The sequence below is a fragment of the Bubalus kerabau genome, chromosome 13 (assembly GCF_029407905.1).
Source record: "Bubalus kerabau isolate K-KA32 ecotype Philippines breed swamp buffalo chromosome 13, PCC_UOA_SB_1v2, whole genome shotgun sequence".
Taxonomy (NCBI): domain Eukaryota; kingdom Metazoa; phylum Chordata; class Mammalia; order Artiodactyla; family Bovidae; genus Bubalus; species Bubalus kerabau.
The window spans coordinates 75,996,558-76,009,977 of record NC_073636.1 but is presented as its reverse complement, the minus strand read 5'-3'; the positions used below and the strand labels follow the sequence as shown (position 1 = coordinate 76,009,977).

Genomic DNA, 13,420 nt, shown 5'->3' with positions numbered 1-13,420 from the left:
GTCTCTCTTACTAGAATGTACACTCCATGAGGGCAAGGACCATATCTGTCTTCTTCATCGCTCTTCTAGGCATCTAGAAAAGTCCTGGTACTTAACATGCTCTCTCAGTAAGTATTTGTTGGACAGGACCTGTAAAATGGGATGTTCTGAGGACTGATGACATGATGGATGGCGGCTAATGCAGAGGGCTCGCCATGTTTACTGTTGTTATAGTTTTACTGTCTCATGAATTAAAAACTGGTCTAATTCTGGCACCTTCATGCATATCTCATTTAATCTCTATCCACAACAATCTACAAATATATTCAGGTGATACAAGTTGATATTAAATCAGGGTGGAACAGACCCTATCAGTTCAGTTCAGTCGCTCAGTCGTGTCCAACTCTTTGAGACCCCATGAACCGCAACACGCCAGGCCTCCCTGTCCATCACCAACTCCCGGAGTCCACCCAAATCCATGTCCATTGTGTCGGTGATGCCATCCAACCATCTCACTCTGTCGTCCCCTTCTCCTCCTGCCCTCAATCTTTCCCAGCATCAGGGTCTTTTCAAATGAGTCAGCTCTTCTCATTAGGTGGCCAAAGTATTGGAGTTTCAGCTTCAACATCAGTTCTTCCAATGAACACGCAGGAATAATCTCCTTTAGGATGGACTGGTTGGATCTCCCTGAAGTCCAAGGGACTCTCAAGAGTCTTCTCCAACACCACAGTTCAAAAGCATCAATTCTTCGGTGCTCAGCTTTCTTCACAGTCCAACTCTCACATCCATACATGACCCCTGGAAAAACCATAGCCTTGACTAGATGGACCTTTGTTGACAAAGTAATGTCTCTGCTTTTTAATATGCTGTCTAGGTTGGTCATAACTTTCCTTCCAAGGAGTAAGCATCTTCTAATTTCATGGCTGCAATCACCATCTGCAGTGATTTTGGAGCCCAGAAAAATAAAGTCAGCCACTGTTTCCCCATCTATTTGCCATGAAGTGATGGGACTGGATGCCATGATTTTCGTTTTCTGAATGTTGAGCTTTAAGCCAACTTTTTCACTCTCCTCTTTCACTTTCATCAAGAGGCTCTTTAGTTCTTCTTCACTTTCTACCATAAGGGTGGTGTCATTTGCATATCTGAGGTTATTGATATTTCTCCCGGCAATCTTGATTCCAGCTTGTGCTTCCTCCAGCCCAGCGTTTCTCATGATGTACTCTGCATATAAATTAAATAAGCAGGGTGACAATATACAGCCTTGATGTACTCCTTTTCCTATTTGGAACCAGTCTGTTGTTCCATGTCCAGTTCTAACTGTTGCTTCCTGACCTGCGTAGAGGTTTCTCAAGAGGCAGGTCAGGTGGTCTGGTATCCCCATCTCTTTCAGAATTTTCCACAGTTTATTGTGATCCACACAGTCAAAGGCTTTGGTATAGTCAGTAAAGCAGAAATAGATGTTTTTCTGGAATTCTCTTGCTTTTTCCATGATCCAGTGGATGTTGGCAATTTGATCTCTGGTTCCTCCTCTGCCTTTTCTAAAACCAGCTTGAACATCTGGAAGTTCACGGTTCATGTATTGCTGAAGCCTGGCTTGGAGAATTTTAACCATCGCTTTACTAGCGTGTGAGATGAATGCAATTGTGTGGTAGTTTGAGCATTCTCTGGCATTGCCTTTCTTTGGGATTGGAATGAAAACTGACCTTTTCCAGTCCTGTGGCCACTGCTGAGTTAGACCCTATAGGCAAGTAGAAGCATGTGTATTCTCGTGAATCCCTCATTTTCTGCTGGAGAGTTGTTATTATTGCTGTTCTTACTGTTCTTATCATTTTATTGGAGAGGTAGCATTATGAAGTAAGAGCCAGATTCTGAGCGCAAAATTCCAAACTCATTTCACTTATTTGAGCATATTACAACCTCTTTGTGCCTCGGTTTCATCAACCATAAAATATGGATAACTGTACTACTTCATCCCTGCCACGTGGCACAGTGGTAAAGAATCTGCCTACCAATGTAGGAGATGCAGAAAACACAGGTTTGTTCCTGGAGAAGGGCATGGCAACCCACTCCAGTATTCTTGCCTGGAGAATCCCATGGACAGAAGAGGCTGGTGGGCTACAGTCCATGGGGTCACAAACAATTGGAACGGCTGGGGGCACATGCACCCACATCACCACTCCTTTGTGGAACTGTCCTGAGGATTAATAAGTTAATGTTAGCAAAGTACTGAGGCGAGTTCTCAGCATAGAATAAGCAATGTGTTAAGTGTTTGTTAAATTAAATAAGTAATAGTAAGCCCTGTTTGGTACTTATTATATATAGGAATTGTTTTTACCTGTACTTTGAAGAAAGCAAGGAGCAGAGATGTCCATTACCTTGCCCAGTGCCGCACAACTTGTAAGCAGTACAGTGGTTTGAATGCTCACGCATGTGCATGAAGTCTTTTCTTCTTTTCCTCTAATCAAGTTCACTGGCTCTCTCCACTTAAGAATTCTATTTTTTTAGTATCAGTCTTTTGTAAAATATTTATTTTATTACTTTACTTATTTATTTAATTTGGCTGCACTGGATTTTGGTTGTGGCATGCAGGGTCTTTAGTTGCGTCTTAACTGCAGGACCAGCGGGGAAGTCCCTACCTAAGAATTCTTACGTCGCGTTGTGCACACACGGCTGAGCCTACTGTCTTTATGAGGCCTTTAAAGAGATTTTTCAAGGGTTTTCTATGGAGATTTCAACCTGAAACATTTTCTGTATATCAGCGAAATCAGGAAGAAAGGACCTCATAAAAGTGAGAAAGGAGGAGAAAGAGGGGTCACCATCCTGCCAGCCCTGTCTTCCCCTCTCATGCTGCGTCAGTGGCCTCAGGCACCTCTTGGCACCCCTGGGGGCTGTAAGGAACAGTTTGACGACCACTACTCAAGGCAGTTTCTTGAGTGTCCCACCACTGCTGGGATCTCGTGACTTGATGCCACTAATAGGCAATGGCAGGTTTGGGGCATTTACCTGGTACCCAAGCATTTTTATAAGAGCTTTAGAGATTAGTTCCTTTTCTCCCAACCATAACCCCCTAAAGTGAAAGTTGTTCAGTGGTGTCCGACTCTTTGTGACCCCATGGACTGTACAGTTCATGGAATTCTCCAGGCCAGAATACCGGAGTGGGTAGCCTTTCCCTTCTCCAGGGGATCTTTCCCAACCCAGGAATCAAACCCAGGTCTCCCGCAGAGAGAGGGAGGTGGATTTATTGCAGGTGGATTCTTTACCAACTGAGCCACAAGGGAAGCCCAAATGTTGAAGAACAGCTGCCCGGTGTGGGGCTCGAACCCACAATGCTGGGATCAGGAGTCCCACGCTCTACCAGCTGAACTAGCCGGGCGGGTCTGTAACCCCGAGGACAAGCGCTATCGCATCTCAGTTTACAGATAAGGACCTGAGGCACAGAAAGGTTTAGTTACTTGCCAAGGAAGACACAGCAGAATGGATGAAGGTGGGGGAACAAGCCTAATCTGATTCCAGAGCCCTTTCTCCTCACCTCCTGGGCATGCTGCCTCTGCCCTTGCAAGTTGCTGGTCCTGGAGTCCCTGGGAAAACCTTGTGGCTGTGTGTTTCCATGGAAACAGAGCTTCTGATTCCTAAGGGAACAGGAAAGAGCAGGTGAAGCCCCTTGAGTCCCCCCGAGAGCACCTGGCCGGGGGGGGGGGGGGCAGTCTCCTCTCTCTTGAAGCGGCCAGACCTCCCTTCGGCTACGGAAACTGAGCCAAGGCCCTGAGTGGCCTTGGGGAGGTTGGCTGGAAGCCTGGCACCCAGAGGCCCAGCTACAGGGAAGCTCTTGGCTCCTCATTCATCCAAGTCATTAATATTCCCTCTCTCCAGCCCTTCTCCATTTAATTACACACACTGCCGTCGGTCTCTTTGCCAGAGCCGTGGCCTCTGAGAAAAACTAGTGGCCCCATTTTTCCCTGCAGGGTTCCCTGCGCCAGAGAAGGGGCCGGGGTCTGGACTCTGCCATACACTATAATTTCTAGGTTATCAAACAGTGCGGATGTGAAAGAAGAACCTTACTTTTTACAAGGTCTCTTCTAGGGAATTATCTTTAAGCATTTATTATTCATTCCTTGAAGGTAACTTTTAAGTCATGCTGTAGGGACAAATAAAATAATTTATTTTATTTGTGTCAAAACAGTATACTATATTCTAGAATCCACGATGAAACCTTAGTTTTGGATAAACAGCAAATTTTCTATTCAACAGAAAAGAAATGCATACCTGTTCTCTGATAAACCAAAGTGTGTTAGTACCAAAAGATTTTGCACTGATAAAAGGGCTGTGGTAGACGTACACTTGGCTAAGTGTTCGGGGTCTAACCCAACCCCGGCCTTGATCCGCTCCTAAGCCTACAACTGCTTTATCTTTGTCAACAAAACGGCCTACAGGTGGCGCCCCTGTAGCCTTATTGCTATATTGCCGCGTGGTACCACCAGGGGGCAGCATCGAGCACAATTTTACATCCGTTTTCCCGCTTTGGGGCCTTAACGAAGGTGCATTGGATTCTGGGTTATTAAGGATACATTTGAAGCCTGGAGGGCAGAAGCGGGAGAGTGTCATTATGAAATACCCGCAAGTAGAGTAATTCCTGGGGAAGTCAGCAGAGAGCTTGGAGATAATTCTGCAGCACTGATGGCAGGTGGAGTCTGGAGTCAGAGAGAGGACATCGACCTTGTCTTCACTGCCCTGGAGAGCTGCGGTCAGCTCTGGGCACTGCCCTTCATTAAGAGGTGCAGTGACAGTCTGGTGTGTCCACTGGAGAGTACGTGGTGACAGGGCGCTTTGCAGGAGAATGTTAGTATACTGACTCCGTGGCCCTGAGTGCAAAACACATCTTAGCCAGTATTTGGGGGACACTGAGCAAGTCACAAAAACTTCGCCAAGTTAGGATTCCTTCTCTGTAACACGCGAAGGAATGTTTACTTTGCCGAAAGGTTGGTGATTCTTATGCTAATAAATGATACAAATAATAATGGCAGTGTTTGTGTACATCATTGTAATAATCATCATAAATATCTTTATTGGTGGTAATCCTATTCATTGTGCTGGGCTTCCCTGGTGGCTTGGTGGTAAAGAATGTGGTGCAATGCAGGAGACATGGGTTCAATCCCTGAGTTGGGGAGATCCCCTGGAGAAGGAAATGGCAATCCACTCCGGTTTTCTTGCCTGGAGAATCCCATGGACAGAGGAGCCTGGTGGGCTACAGTCTGGGGTTGCAAAGAGTCAGACATGACTTAGCAACTGAGCGCTCACACATTCATTGTGTTGTATTTGAACTCTAGCTGATGCATGTTTTCTATTATATATGATATATATATTATATATTTAATATGTACTGATACATAATTATAAAAATTAATAATGAATATTTTGTATAAGTACGTTAATATTTTTGGAAGTGATCGCTATCATTGGAGGAATGAGAAGATTTAACATGGAGGTTCCACTGCCCCTCTCCCACTTAAATTAGGGCTACCCAAACTAAATGAACTATTGGGAGAACCATATGGATTATTTGAAGGATCCAGGGGTTTGGGCCCTGGGCCTGTGGAGTATGGAGTAGACAGCAGCTCGGGAAGCAGAGGCTGAATGAATATGTGACCTTGGGCAGCTCACCTACCCTCTCTGAACCTCAGTCAACCTGTATGTGAAAGAGTGTAGTCGTCATCGCCGTAGCCAATCCTAACCCCTCCCACTCGGCCCAGGCTCGGTGTGGCAGGCGGCGGTGGGCTGGTGTAAAGAGGTGCTCTTGCTTCCTCCCTCTGCAGGAGTCGGGGCTGTCGGCATGGATCGGCGGGCAGCTGCACCCCCTGGAGAGCGTGCCCCCGGTGCTGGCCGTACTGCTCATCACCGTGGTGGTCGCCTTCTTCACCGAGTTCGCCAGCAACACGGCCACCATCATCATCTTTCTGCCCGTCCTGGCGGAGCTGGTGAGGGTTCTTACACGGTCCTGGGATGGGAGAGCAACATCCCTCCCCAATACAGGTTCACCAGTCTCTTCCTTGATCCCGGGAGCTCCACGGGGGCCAGAATTGTCATCATTCTTGTCCAAAATGCATAAAAGTGTCAGAACCATGATTTTTTTAATACTGTCTTTTTTTTTTTTTCTCTAAGAAATGCATAAACAGTAAATATTTTCAAAGCACACCAGAGGGCCTCCTTTGGGAAAAGCAACCCGTGGTGACATAAAGAGTTTTCTAGGAAAACAGAAATGACCAAATATGGACTAAGAAGAAGTAGAAAATCTGAATAGACAGATAACAATACCAGGAATTCTAGCGGTAGGCAAAGCTCTAGCTTCCCTTTAAAGCAGACTTTCTCAGCACTACGGACATTTGGGGCCGGAGAATCCTGTTATGTGAAGCTCTGCATTGTAGGATGTTTAGCAGCATCCCTGCTCTCTACCTACTTGTTTGGACCATTTGAGAAGGACCAGGCAGAGGGCATGAGGTTTTAGAACTGTGATTCTCAATATGTGGTCCCAGCACATTTTCAAAATTCTCAAAATGTGGACCAGCAGCATCAGCATCATCTGGGATCTTGTCAGAAATGCAAATTCTTGCTGCTACCACCCCCCCACCCGCCCCCCTCCGCAACAAACCCCACACATGCTGACTCAGCAACTCTGAGAGAGATGGGGCCACCAGACCTCCAGGTGACTTTGATATGCACTCAAGTTGGAGAGGGAGTGTTCTAGAATAATTTTCCCTGCCCGCCCTCCCTGATAAACCCACACGTGACCTTGGAACGTTGCTAACCTGGGAACCTGCTCTCTTGTCTCCCTCTCTATGGTTCTCTTCTTGGCTGTGTGTCTCTCCTTCGGCCTGTGTGTCTGTATTTCTGGCTGCATTTCTGTCCATGCGTCTTTAAATTCATCTTCTCGCTTGTTTCTCTTGTTCTCTGTCACTCCGCACATCTCTCTCCGGACATCTCTGGCTCTGTCCCGTCTCTCCATCTGTCGCCGTGTCCCTCACTTTCCTCCTGTCTCCACCTCGCGTGTGGTTTCTCTCTTTCTCTGTTTCGGTCTCGCCCCTGACTGCTGGGCCCAGGCCATCCGTCTGCGGGTGCACCCCCTGTACTTGATGATCCCTGGCACCGTCGGCTGCTCCTACGCCTTCATGCTCCCAGTCTCGACGCCCCCCAACTCAATCGCCTTCGCCTCTGGACACTTGCTGGTCAAAGACATGGTGAGTGCAGGCGTATTCCAGCAGAGGCCCCAAGGAGTGGGCGGACCAGGGGCGGGCAAGGAACCGGGGCAGGACTCCCGCTCTCCCCTCGCCCCAATTCCTGAACAGGTCATTCTGAGTGGGACCAGAATTGATACTTCTAGCAAACACTCTGGGATGATTGCTTAGGTGATTTCAGGAAGCGCTGACTTGGCCACTGCTTTCCAAAGTTTGCCTTGGAGATGAGGGCCTTCCACTCTCTCTGCCCCCCACCTTGTCTTCTGACTTGTTTGGCCAAGTGCTCTGGGCCGGGCAGCGTTTCTAGGGGAGATGGAGCAGCGGACCACACCAGGGACATATGGGTGCACGTCAGTGCCCGGTCACCTGGAGAGGAGACAGAAGCCGAGGACGGTGGTGGGGGATCCCAGCTTTTAGCAAGGCTCTCCTCCAAGCTGAGCCTCTTCCTCGGCCTGCTTCCTACTGCCCTTCCCCCTCCACTGGCCGCCTCGGATGATCGCACCGAGCAGTTCAGGGGCTGCAGACCCTAAACTGGTTCTACAGAGAAGAGGGATCTGCCCGACTAGTTCTTAGCTCATGTAGGGTCTCCAGGCACGGAGACCCCAGCAGGACAAAGGGAGAGAAAACAAGAGTGAGCGGCAGGAAGACAGAGCAGAGAGGCAGCAGGGACCCGGGGAGACAGACATCCATTCCTTCGCCGGTTCCTTCACTGTACAAGTTCGCTGAGCACGTTCCGTGTTCCAGGCGCGGGGGTGGTGCCGGGTAGGGGAGACACACGCCTGCCTCCAAGGAGACAGGAAATGCAAAGCAGGGGGGATGTTTAACGATCAAAGCAGGTTGTTTTCAAGTTGTGTGATGCTGGGTGAGCCAACTGCTCTGAGCCTCATTTTCCCCTTCTATAAAATGGGAATAATAAGAACAACCCTAAAAGGGTTGCTTTCGGGGTAAATGACATAGCTCTGTGACAACAGCATGGCACGAGGCCTGGCTCCTAGAAACCACTGGACGGAAGGGGACTTTTCAGCTCCTTGAGGGTCAGCCTAGGTGTGTAAAGATGGAAGGGTCTTGGGTATCAACCGTCCTGGGTTTGTGCTCTCCCTCCATCTCTCCCCAGGTGTGCCATCTGGGGTGAAAGACTTTATGACTCTCAGTTTCCCCATCTGTATAATGGGCCTCGAGTAGAACCCTGCCTCACTCTGGGCTCCCTTGCAGGTGCGGACGGGACTCCTGATGAACCTGATGGGTGTCCTGCTGCTCAGCTTGGCCATGAATACTTGGGCACAGACCATCTTCCAGCTGGGCACCTTCCCAGAGTGGGCCGACCTCCACTTAGCCAACGTCACAGCACTGCCATCAAGCTTGGCTAACGGCACATATAGGACCCTCTGAGCCCCTCTCAGGAACTCTCTTTGGGCTGGGCCCTCCCAGGGGTTTCACCATCCTCTGCTGCTGGGACCCCACAGGCTGATCAACAGTTCTTCTCTGTGATCCAGTACACAGCAAGCAAGGCTGACTTCCAGTGGTCCACTCGGGTCCACAGTCTCGTTATCTAGGATACCTTCTCGTTTCCCACACAGCTCAGGGAGCCACTTCCTCCCAGTTCTGCTGCCTGAGAAACAAGCTCCTTTATCTCTGAGTTGATCTGTGGTTAGGATGCAAGAAAGCCCAGTTTCAGCAACAGTAAGCCAATCTGGAATGGCGTTTGTCTTGAACAGCTGGGGCAGGAGACACCGCTAGCATCCCTCACTGACAACACAAGGTTCATCTGGAGACAGCATCCTGCCTTTAGGGGTCACCTTCCTTCCAGAGGCTGGGGCTGTCGTGTCCCCGTCCAGCTGTTCCAGCTGTTCCCAGCTGGTGTGTGCTCTGCTTGGTGGGGGCCCTTTCTGTACTAGTTGTATGAATATCGGCCCTGCTGATACCTAGAAGCCAGGGTTATTTTCAGTCCCTGGAGACAGGGGGGCAGAGACAGATGACATTCTGGGGACATGGAGACTGAGCAGAGCCTCTTTGCTGTTTCTCTGGGCTCCCAAGCACCCAAGGGGAGTTCTAGACCTTTCTACCCAAGCTTTTTCAGATTTTCCTGATTAGTCTGAATCAGTGTGGCCACAGTTCCAGGGTCAGGCCAAGTGTGGGCCGTGCCCCGCTAACAGGTGGCCCATGGCTCCTCCAGCCAGGCGCCTCCCACATGGGCCTTCCTGGCTGCCGGCTTCTGCTTGTTCCCAGAGCCGCTCTTTGCCTCCCTGCCCCCATCCCAGGTGGTAAGCATGTGTGATTAGCAAGGGCCACGTTTTCCAGGGGAGAGAGAAAAGTCAAAAGAGAAATCAAGGCCTTGTAAAACATCCAGTGTCTTAGGCAGGGAAATCCCGTAATCCTCTTCTACAAACAAGAATAATGTCCCCTGAGCCGGGGGCTGGTGGGGCCCGTCCTAAGGGATGTGCTCCTTCCATGTTTCAAGCAGGAGCATCTAGGTACCTCCACCCCCAGGAACAGCGCAATTTGGATGCAATCAGCCCAGAAAGCTCACGGGCCCCCTTCCTATGTCTACAGGGGATGCGGTTCCCCCGAGCAGCCCGGCTGGGGAGCCGCACCCTGGGGACTGCACTTGCTCTTGGAACAGTACGTGTGAGTCATGGACCTTTCCCTGGGAGCGGCAGGGAGGAGGGAGAGGAGGCTCCCGTCCTTCCTGTAGGGGGGTCCTTCAGGATTTAGTCACAGTTACAGCCCACTGGGATTGGGGGGTGCCCTCCCATAGGGTTGGGTGGGAGATGCCCTCCCATAGGAAGGGGTAGGGGAGAAGTTCATTCACAGAGAAACCCAAGGGGCTTATCACCAGATGAATAGTGATTTCAAATACTTCCGATTGAAAAATGCTGTAAAATAAAGAATGTTAATCAACCCTGGGCCTGGAAATCATTTGCCTTGATAGCCATAAAAAAGCTGCAGAGCCCCACATTCTGGAACTTGGGGTGTCACAGAATTGACCTCATGTCCTTACTGCTCTTCCTTCTCCACTCCACTCCAGCCACACACTCCAGCTCTCCTGCCTCGGGGCCTTTGCGCATGCTCTCCCCGTTGCCTGGAACACTTTGCTCCCAAATATATGCCTGTTTCCTCACTTTATTCGGGTCCCTGCTCAAATGTCACCTCCCCAGAGAGGCTTCCTTCACCATTGGGTCTAAATATCACCCCATTACTTTTTAACCCCTTGCCCTGCTATAGTTTTCTTAGTATTTAGTCAGGATGCTGTATTATTTTCTTTTTTATTAATTTTATCACCGTCTAGAATATAACCCTATGAGAATGCAAACTTTCTTCTGTTCAGTGTTGTACGTCCAATACTTAGAGCAGTTTCTGGCACATAGTAGGTGCTCAGTAAATATTTGATAAATAAATCTATGCTAGAAATTATGACAAAACAATCTTGCTCTTTGACCCAGGGTTTATTTGGCTTATTTCTTTATTCATTTATTCTTCCATTTATTCATCCAATAGTATTTATTTAGAACATATTTTATGCTAGTTCACTGTCCCTAGCCACATAGAACTTATCCCAGGAGACAGGCTGTAGACAGGTAAACAAATAAGGTGACCCTGGGTCATAACATGGGCTAAGAAGAAAATGAACTGGCCAGTGTGACAAACCTACTCTGAGGCTCTGTTAGCTGGGGTGGTCAGGGAAGACTTCTCTGAGGAGGCGGCACTGGACCAAGGCCAGTAGGAGTCAGCCATATGCTCACCGTACTGTGGGAGGAAGGGGGATGGCAGGGGTGATACAGAGGCATTAGAAATATACCAGTAACTCATCTGTAACACACAAGAAATACCCAGAAGTCAAAAGAGACAAAAAACATTGCTTACCAGTGGTTACATAACAAATCAGCTCAAAGTTCAGGGCCTAAAAATGCAACACATTCCTGCATTTAGTCAGAGTTCAGCAGGTATGGTTTTATCTCTGCTGTACATGGTGAGGGTGGGGCCACTCATCTGGGGGTTTTGCTGGAGCTGGAATGCCCATGGTGGCTTTGACACCCCAAGGGTCATGTGGCTTCTCAGGAGCTCAGCCTGGGCTGCTGTACATGACAGCGGACTTCTCAGAAAGCAAAAGCAGAAGCCACAGGGCCCCTTAAGGCCTGGGCTTGGGAGTCCAAAACATCAATTTTAATGCATTCTATTGGTCAAAGCAGGTCACAGCGTATTGCGACTGTGCTGCTAAGCACAGTTATCATCTTGATTTTACTTTCATCAGCCTTTTTGGAGAAGGAAATGGCAACCCACTCCAGTGTCCTTGCCTGGAGAATCCCACGGACAAAGGAGCCCGGTGGGCTACAGTCCGTGGGGTCGCAAAGAGTCAGACATGACTGAGCGACTAACACACACACACACTTTGGTCAAAGCAGGTCACAGGGTTAGCCTGGTTCAATGGGAGGGAAATAACTTCGCTCCTTGATGGGAGGCGTGTCACCCACAAAGAGGAGAGAAGATGGCTGGCCACCAACTTTGGAAGCCTTCCATCATGGCACTCAAGAGAAAACTGAGTGAAAGATACAAATAGGTCGTTCTGAAAAAGGATGTGAAAGTGGCCAGCAGGTTTCTAAAGAGATACTCAAATCACTTGTAATCAGATATGTGCGAGTTAAACCAAGACTCAACAATGCACCCAGACTAGCAAAAGCTAGAGAAGTAGACAGTGAGTGATGGTGAAATGGGAAGACACAGAAACCCTCATGTTCTGTTGGCAAGACAGCAGACTATCATTGTCATCCTGGCAAGCACCTTGGCAGTAATCAGGAAGATCCACTATCGGCATTCCCTGTGGCCCATCCTATTCTTGGGCTTATATCCCAGCAAAATCACCCCCTGGATCCCTGAAGAGATAATATAGGAGGATATTCATGCCAGTGTTGTTTGAGGTGCCAAGGAGCTGGAGGCCATCACTGGAGAATGGGGGGCTATTTCACACTGGGGAAACATGGCCACAGGTGGAAGTGAGGAAATGTGGAGTGATAGAGAGGAAATGGACAGATTTCAGCATGTACATCAAATGGAAGAGCAGAGTCATGTGGGCAGAGGAATGGAAACCCTGGTGGGAAATGGAAGGGAAGGGAACAAAAATCATTGAGTAGGAGTTCAATGAACTGCACTGGACACCTGGCTCCACCCATATCATCTGTATGACCTTAAGCAAATCCTTGTCTGTTTGGACTTTGGTTTCCCTATCTGAGAGATGGGCATCATAGTCAAGGTCTCAAAAAGAGATGGTAAACACATAAAGTAGCTCATATGAGGAGATTTTAGTAGAAGGTCTAGTTGCAAGGTGTGAGCAGATGGTTGCTTATGGAAACCACAAGAAAAAGCATGGACCCTGGTGGTGATGGGAGGTAGGACCAGCCATGGAGAAGCACCTTCCAGCTCTGGGGCTCAAGAACAGATGCTGACCTGGAGCTGGAAACTTTAGTCCAGGGGCATATCCAGTCCTTGGTGACCCCATAGGGAGGTAGCCACCCTGGATCTCCCCCCTCCCCTTTCTCTCCCAGCTCTCCTGGGGCTCCCCAACCCAGCTGTATTGGTCGGGGTTCTCCAGAACCAACAAGATGCATATATATGGAAAGAGTTGCAGTTCAAGTCTAAAGGGAGTCAGGGGATGTCAGTCTTTTGTTCTATGCAGGCCTTCAACTGATTAGATGAGGCCCACCACACAAGGTAGAGCAATCTGCTCTATTCAGACTCCATTGGTTTAAATGTAAAATCTCATCTGGAAACACTTTCACAGAAAGACCTGGAATAATATTTGACCAAATATCTGGATACTGTGGCCCAACCAAGTTGACACATAAAATTTACTATCACACCAACAGAAGCCAGAACGCAAGGGGCTCCCTTGGTGGACCTCATCCAGGTCCTCAATAAGTTTTTATATTGATTGCATATTGAAAGGATAATACTTTGGATGTAGTAGGTTGGATAAAATATTTTATTAATTTCAGTTTTGTATGACTATTAGAAATCTTTTAATTACATGTGTGACTCACATAATTTCTCTTGGCTAGCATGGCCAACTTGATAGGAATCTAGCCACCTCTCTACCTTCTCAAGCCAACGGGATGGATGGTAGCAACATACTATACCCACAAGCTATAAAACTCAATGACTCTGATATTCTATGGACTTCTGATTATGATTCTAGATCTGAAGACTTACCACTTCCTCTTTCT

At 48.4% G+C, this 13,420-nt stretch overlaps 1 protein-coding gene and 1 non-coding gene across 4 annotated transcripts in view; one reads left to right on the top strand and one right to left on the bottom strand.

Annotated features, from left to right (window-relative positions):
• The window catches only part of SLC13A3 (solute carrier family 13 member 3), a 54,498-nt gene extending 45,220 nt beyond the window's left edge, over positions 1-9,278 (top strand). For all 3 annotated transcript variants that reach the window (XM_055543274.1, XM_055543275.1, XM_055543273.1), the window contains 3 exons: positions 5,790-5,951; positions 7,071-7,208; positions 8,418-9,278. In XM_055543274.1, the coding sequence (XP_055399249.1) occupies positions 5,790-5,951; positions 7,071-7,208; positions 8,418-8,594 (477 nt within the window). In that variant the 3' untranslated portion in view covers positions 8,595-9,278. The remainder of the gene's footprint in view (positions 1-5,789; positions 5,952-7,070; positions 7,209-8,417) is intronic.
• On the bottom strand, positions 3,280-3,352 carry TRNAR-CCU (transfer RNA arginine (anticodon CCU)). The gene has a single exon. It is a non-coding gene; the product is annotated as a tRNA-Arg (tRNA).
• Positions 9,279-13,420: the final 4,142 nt, after the last annotated feature.